This window comes from Trichomycterus rosablanca, chromosome 22 (genome assembly GCF_030014385.1).
Source record: "Trichomycterus rosablanca isolate fTriRos1 chromosome 22, fTriRos1.hap1, whole genome shotgun sequence".
In the NCBI taxonomy this organism is placed as follows: domain Eukaryota; kingdom Metazoa; phylum Chordata; class Actinopteri; order Siluriformes; family Trichomycteridae; genus Trichomycterus; species Trichomycterus rosablanca.
In genome coordinates, this window is record NC_086009.1 from 2,014,638 (window position 1) to 2,022,500 (window position 7,863).

The 7,863-nt window shown below is 41.5% G+C and overlaps 1 protein-coding gene across 1 annotated transcript in view; it reads right to left on the reverse strand.

The window, feature by feature from the left end:
- Positions 1-6,289: 6,289 nt before the first annotated feature.
- LOC134335859 (heat shock 70 kDa protein 1-like) overlaps positions 6,290-7,863 on the reverse strand; it is a 15,558-nt gene continuing 13,984 nt past the window's right edge. Inside the window, exon 2 of the mRNA XM_063018465.1 lies at positions 6,290-7,863. This exon is cut by the window's right edge and continues 993 nt beyond it. Within this exon, the coding sequence (XP_062874535.1) occupies positions 6,908-7,863 (956 nt within the window). The 3' untranslated portion in view covers positions 6,290-6,907.

The following is a 7,863-nucleotide window of genomic DNA, read 5'->3' on the forward strand; positions in this document are numbered from 1 at the left end:
TATTTATTCCGACAGTATCCGAGCTTTACGGAGATGGCGAATGTACCGCTGCTGTTATAAAGACGTCATAGGGCGTAATCTGAAAACCAAATTTTACACAAAATAATTAAATTAAAATAAAAAATACAAACAATAATCAAGTACAGAATAATATAATACAATTACAACTGTATATACATAACAATACAATTAAAAGTTGGTTAAGTTGGGGCAAGCTGTAGCCTAGAGGTTAAGGTACAGGACTAGTAATTCGAAGGTTGCTGGTTCAAACCCCACCACTGCCAGGTTGCTGCTGTTGGGCCCTTGAGCAAGGCCCTTAACCCTCAATTGCTCAGACTGTATACTCTAACTGTACTGTAAGTCGCTTTGGATAAAGGCGTCTGCTAAATTCCTGAAAATGATCCTTACCTCTGGTCACTGTCTGTGTGGAGTTTGTCAGTAAAATAAATGATAATTACGGTGGGTAGCACTGTTGCCTCACAGCAAGAAGGTACTGGGTTCAATTCCCAAGTGGAGCGGTCTGGGCCCAATGTGTGTGGAGTTTGCATGTTCTCCTCGTGTCTGTGTGGGTTTCCTGCAGGTGCTCTGGTTTCCTCCTACAGTTCTAAATCACTATAACTGGTGCATTCAAGAATGTTACGAGAATTGGGCAGTAACTTAGGGGAAGAGATAGCCTAGTGGTTAAGGTACTGGACTAGTAATCACAAGGTTGCTTGTTTAAGCCTCACTAAAGGCCCTTAACCCTCAATTGCTTAGACAGTATAGTCACAGTACTGTAAGTCCTTTTGGATAAAAGCGTCTGTTAAATGCTGAAAATGTAAACATAAGAATGTCTAGTATGGAACAACCCTACCAATACCAAATAAGTGTGTACATTAAAGCTTGTTCTTATGTATGTTATTATTATTATTATTATTTATCATTTGCACCTGCACTTTACACAACTGTTATACATATACAGTGTATAGTTATAGTTATTTAGCACTGTCCTTATATAGTTATAGTTACAGCTATATAGTTATTATTTACACATCTTTTATTGTATTACTGTTGTTGTTATTATAACACATACCCATTTGTATTCATATGTTTATTGCTATTATTGTATTATATATTATATATTAATATTAATCATAGACATATGTTTCTTTGTTTTGTTCTTTGCACAGTGGTACTATTTGCACTTCTGGTAGATGCTAACTGCATTCTGGGCATGTAATGAGGCACCCATATGCCAATATTAAAGGCAGTGTTGAAGCAGGACTTGTGGAAAAACCCTAAAGACAAGGAAGTTTAATCTGGACTGCAACATCATGACAGGGCTAGACTGCTACAGGCGACACAAGACAGAGGGCAGTGGAGAAAGCTGACCCATCTGTGCAGCCAACCATCACAAAGCAATGACAGCACAGTGACTTCCACCTCTTTCATCAGTCAGTTTGGGTCTTCAAACACCTGATCAGGTTTATTAGCTCTTGTCTGGTTGGTATGAAAACCTGCAGCCACACATCCTTGTTCTACATAGTGTTTAAAGGCTCCGTTAAGAAACTGTTGAATTATAATGTCGTAATGTTTCTTTATTTTACTAAACAGGTCATTTAGTTCTGTGGAACTTTTCTGTTAGGAGACCATCACCTTCTGAGCTCGGGTTGGTGATTCTATTGATGGACGCTGTCGCCATCTAGTGAATTATTTTTGTCTTTGGTGATCTGATCAGGGTGTTTACAACGTAATCCTGGAACTCTGGGCATCCTGGACATGCAAATACATTTTGGGGGCAGATGCTTATAATAATAATAATAATAATACATTTTATTTATATAGCGCTTTTCAAGATACTCAAAGACGCTTTACATAAGACAAATAATCAAAACAAATACGTACATACACCATACAAATCATAGTACAAAATCAAAATAGTACATCAACATCAAGAATAATTAAGATAAAAACAAAGAGAGCAGCATAAGACAGTTCATTAAAAATTAGCTAAATTATGAGAGAGAACAACAAATATAGAACAATTTCTTAAAATTAGACAGAAACAGGACAGATTTACATGCAATCAGGAAACTGAAAACTTTACAAGTTTTAGGATCTAGGACTTCACATTTCTGTCGTGATCTAAGTATAAAAACTATTAAAAAGAATAGCAAAAATAAAAGCATTTATTTCGTGTTGTTACAAGTTAAATGCCATATTGAATAGATGAGTTTTGAGAAGTGACTTGAATTTGGACAGGTCAGGACAATCTCGTAGGTGTTTGGGGAGAGCATTCCATAAAGATGGAGCAGCTATGGAAAAGGCCCTGTCACCCCAGGTCCAGTGCTTGGTCCTAGAGGGTATGGACAGTAGGTTAGCCTCAGAAGAGCGAAGGCTACGGGAGGGAATGTGCTGATGGAGCAGGTCGGTGAGGTAGGATGGGGCCTGATTATGGAGAGCTTTGTGAGTGAATAGAAGAATTTTGAATTGAATGCGTTGAGCAACGGGAAGCCAATGAAGTTTTTGTAGAACAGGTGTAATATGATCACGGGAGCGAGTATGAGTAAGGAGGCGAGCAGCTGAATTCTGGATATACTGAAGTTTTTTTAGGATTTTGTTAGATGTACCATAAAGGATGCTATTGCAATAATCAATTCTGGATGTAATAAAAGCATGAATCAAGGTTTCGGCGGCAGAAAAGGAGAGTGATGGACGTAGACGTGCTATGTTTTTTAGATGAAAGAAAGCAGTTTTGGTGATGTGATTTACATGGCGGTCAAAAGAGAGGTTGCTATCAAAAATTACACCAAGATTTCGGATGTTAGAAGACGGAGACAAAGTGTCATTATCAATGGTAATTTGAAAATTTTTTGTGGTTTTTGCCAGGGTTGTAGGACCTACGATGATCATATCTGATTTTTCACAGTTTAATTTGAGGAAATTAGCTTTCATCCACAATTTCATTTCAGTGATGCAATTTGTCAGAGTGGAGTGAAGTTCAGTATTAATGGATTTGGAGGAGATGTAAAGCTGAATATCATCAGCATAACAGTGGAAATGTAAACCATGCCGACGTATGATGTCACCAAGGGGGAGCATATAAAGAATAAACAAAAGGGGACCTAACACTGAGCCTTGGGGAACGCCTTGGGACAGTGGAGCAATGGCAGAACTACAATTGTTGATATTAACAAACTGTTGTCTGTTTATGAGATATGACCTTAACCACAAAAGGGCAGTACCAGTGATGTTGACAGAGGATTCAAGGCGGGACAGAAGAATGGAGTGATTAATGGTGTCAAAAGCTGCAGTAAGATCAAGGAGGACGAGAATATTAATTTGTCCAGAGTCTGAGGAAAGAAGAAGGTCATTTGTGACTTTGAGGAGGGCTGACTCAGTGCTGTGCTGGGGGCGGAAACCAGACTGAAATGATTCAAATAGATTATTGGAATTTAGGTGATCTTTGAGCTGTGAGGCAACAACACGTTCCAGTATTTTCGACAGAAATGGAAGATTGGAAATGGGCCGAAAGTTACTCATAATGTTAGAGTCAAGTCCAGGTTTTTTAAGTATGGGAGTAACAGCAGCCAATTTGAGTGATTGAGGGACTGAGCCAGAACTAAGAGAGGAATTGATTATCTCTGTGATAAGTGATGAGATAACTGGAAAACAACCCTTAACAAGTTTTGATGGAGCAGGATCCAAAACACAAGTGGAGCTTCGCATCCCTGTTAAGATCTCAGATAGGTCCAAAAGAGACACAGGTGAGAACTGAGACAGAGGCTGGGTAATAAATTGAGATGAGATAGGCGGAGAAACAGAGATGACAGGGGAAACTGTCAGAAAATTGTGGATATTCTCAACTTTTGTTTGAAAAAATGAGAGGTAAGAGTTACACTTGTCAACTGTAAAGGAATTGGTAGTATTGTCAACTGGTTTGAGAAGTTTATTTATTGTGGAAAAGAGAGTCTTAGGATTTGTTGATCCAGCATGTATGAGTTCGGAATAGTAAGTGGATCGGGCTGCCGTAAGAGCGTCTTTGTAATGTTGAAGATAATCAGAATAAATCTGATAATGTACTGTTAGACCGGTTTTCTTATAAAGTCTTTCAAGCTGGCGTTTACGGGATTTCATTTGGTGAAGCTCAATTGTGTACCATGGTGCAGAATGACTAAATGAAACAAATTTGGTTCTCAAAGGAGCCAGCTCATCAAGACATGAGGCGAGTATGTCATTATAGTAATCGACAAGGTCAGATGAATTACTAGACAGTACAGGACAGACAGACATCTTTTTAACAAGAGAATCTGAGAAAGCAGAGGGAGAGATATATTGAAGATTCCTGAAGGATATTTTACGTTTAGCTCTAGTGATGGGCCTAGTGACCTCAATGTCCATGATGATTGTCAAATGATCAGAGACAGTAAGGTCATGGCTGGACGGCTGATGAACTAGGACACCAGTAGAGCAGACAAGGTCAAGAGTATGACCTTTTTTATGAGTTGGAAAATGTATATGTTGTGTGAAATTAAAACACTGTAACAATTCCAAAAATTCCCTGGCAAATTTACAGTTGTTGTCATCAATATGGATGTTAAAATCACCCATAAGCAGTACAGAGGATGAGAGGGCACTAAGCTGGGTTAAAAAATCTGAAAAATCAGAGAGAAAGGAAGCGTTTGGCTTTGGCGGACGATAAACTACAGCAGTGACCAGAGGAGTAGGCCCTGACAACTTGAAAGCCAGGTGTTCAAAAGAAAGAGCAGCAGGAAAAGACAAAGTGGTTATTTTAATATCATCCCTATAGACTGCAGCAACACCACCACCTCGCCCTTCCATACGAGGTTCATCAATATACGAGTATCCCATTGGCGTGGTCTGATTTAACATAAAATAATCCAAGGGTTTATGCCAAGTTTCAGTGAGACAGAAAAAGTCTAGTTCACTGTCAGATATAAATTCACTGAGTACAGTACTTTTTGTGTTGAGTGAACGAACATTAAGCAATGCCATTTTCAAGTGGTATTGTTGTGTAGTTGGCTGTGAGGAACGAGGAAGAGAACGGAGATTTGCTAAGTCCACTCCGCGTTTCCCATCCCACTCCGTGGACAGCGTTGTCATGGAGACTACACCGCTACTGGTGTGCAAGGCAGCAGCGCTCTGATGACGTGTTTGCGGAGCGACAGTGCGCACGGCTGACCAGAAGGATGGAATAGCGTTACCGTTTCGAAGATAAACAAGCTTTCTCCGGGAGCCCCTGTGAATATAACGAGGCCGGCGAAGGAGTCCAAGCTGTTTGATGACTGAAATACACGATGGAGTAGTGCAGTTGTTGAACTTCCTCAGCTGGTCAACGGAATAGTTCAACATCGTGCCGATCCCAGGAAAACTCATCCACCGTTCACCACCGGCCGCAGACGCGATGTACAGTAGAAAGAACAAAAAGTATCAAAAGCACAAATAAAAGTATCAAAAGTAACATAAAAGAAATAGATCCACAAGGTGTGTAAAAAGATGAAAACGAAAAACGATAAAAATACAATAAAATACGGTAAAATACGGTAACGGTAGCGGCAGCCAAATGCGCCAGCGTCCACCATCACCATGGCAACGTGCGAACAAAGGTCACCCATCATGAATATTTATTTAAATTTATTCATGCAGATGTTTAACACTGAACAGATTCAGATTTGAAACCTACACTGACACAGAGAGGACATAAGAGCCTAGAGGCAAGGCTCAAACCTGCTTATTTGGAACCATGGAGTTGTGCAGCACCACCACGCTGGCTGGGTCAGGCAATAATAATGACATTTATATTTACATTTTTGGCATTTAGCAGACACCCTTATCCAAAGCGACTTACAGTACAGTTGGAGTATACAGTCTGAGCAATTGAGGGTTAAGGGCCTTGCTCAAGGGCCCAACAGCAGCAATCTGGCAGTAGTGGGGCTTGAACCAGCGACCTTCTGATTACTAGTCCTGTACCTTAAGCACTAGGCTACAGCTTGCCAAAGTAGGGGTTTTTCGGGTGATCCCGTATTTAGGGGTCACCACAGCATATCTGGTCCATGTACCTAATTTGGAACACTTTTTGATAGATGTCTGGAACCAGCACTGACACGTGAACCTCCCAATGGCTAGACCGTTCAGCCATCCCCAAAAAACCCCACCCCACCCCACCCCAGACTAGCCAACCAGGTCCGTGTAGATGCCTGATGATAGCGTATTATACTACTGCACTACTTCCAAGCCCTTAAACAGGGAAGCTGAAAAAATCATGACAAGATGAAGACAGACACAATAATGTTTGTATTATTTATATTTATTTAACAGACTTTTGAACTATTTACAATAACAGCAGAAGAATAAACAAGACACTCAGTTTTGCACAGAGAAACACAAGGACAGGAGTGAGGATGTGTCCGCACAATAAGTAAATATAGTAAAAATGTTTAACTTAACCACACAGATTCATACATTAGTTGCACTGCTGATCCTATTTTACAATCCAACACACATATGAAACTATTTTTATTTCATACAAAAAACCCCAATAGATAAAACAGTACAGATATTTCACTGCATGCAACGAAAGCTCAGAACTGAACATTGTAGGAAAAGGAACCAAAAGCTACTTTAAATTGTAATTTTTTTAAATAGTAAAGTCATGTGGATGCTCTTAAGCCCAATTTAAGGTGGCACAGTCATGCACTACAATATGTGATCAACTCAGTACAGTACGAAAACACATACAGTACAATTCAATGCCAATGAACCTCAGATGCCACTAAAAGAATGTTTGTAGCTGCGCTCGATAACCCGAACTAAGGAATCATGAACCCCAAAACTAAATAAGTACATCTAGAAAAAACAAAACAATGAACATCAGTGCTGCGCTTCATATTTTACATTCAGAGGAAACTTAGTCAACCTCTTCGATCGTTGGTCCTTGGGAAGCGTTGCCCGAACTGGCACGTGCCTGATCTCCACAGCTTCCTGTTGGCATGCCTCCCTGGTACAGCTTGCTGACGATAGGATTGCAGACCTTCTCTAGGTCTTTCTGCTGATGCTCGTACTCCTCCTGCTCAGCGAGCTGGTTATTCTCCAGCCAGCCGATGGCCTGGTTGCACTTCTCCAGCACCCTGTTCTTGTCATCTTCGCCGATCTTGCCCTTCATGTTGTCGTCCTCGACGCTGTTCTTCATGTTGAAGGCGTACGACTCGAGGGAATTTTTGGCCGCGATTTTCTCTCGCTGGCGATCGTCTTGCGCTTTGTACGTATCCGCCTCCTGGACCATCCGTTCGATCTCCTCTTTGCTCAGCCTGCCTTTATCGTTGGTTATGGTGATCTTGTTTTCTTTGCCAGTGCTCTTGTCGGCAGCCGAGACGTTCAGGATACCGTTGGCATCGACGTCGAAGGTTACCTCGATCTGAGGGACACCTCTCGGTGCAGGAGGGATCCCTGTGAGATCGAACTTCCCGAGCAGGTTGTTATCCTTAGTCATGGCTCTCTCACCTTCATAGACTTGAATGAGGACGCCGGGCTGGTTGTCGGTGTACGTACTAAATACTTGGGTCTGCTTGGTGGGGATTGTGGTGTTGCGTCTGATGAGGGCGGTCATCACTCCTCCAGCAGTCTCGATGCCCAGGGAGAGTGGTGCCACGTCCAGCAGGAGCAGATCCTGAACGTTCCCGGATGTGTCACCCATGAGGATGGCTGCCTGGACCGCGGCACCGTAAGCCACCGCTTCGTCAGGATTGATGCTCTTGTTCAACTCTCGGCCATTGAAGAAATCCTGAAGAAGTCTTTGGATCTTAGGGATCCTCGTAGAACCGCCGACTAAGACGATATCGTGGATCTGAGCTTTGTCCATCTTGG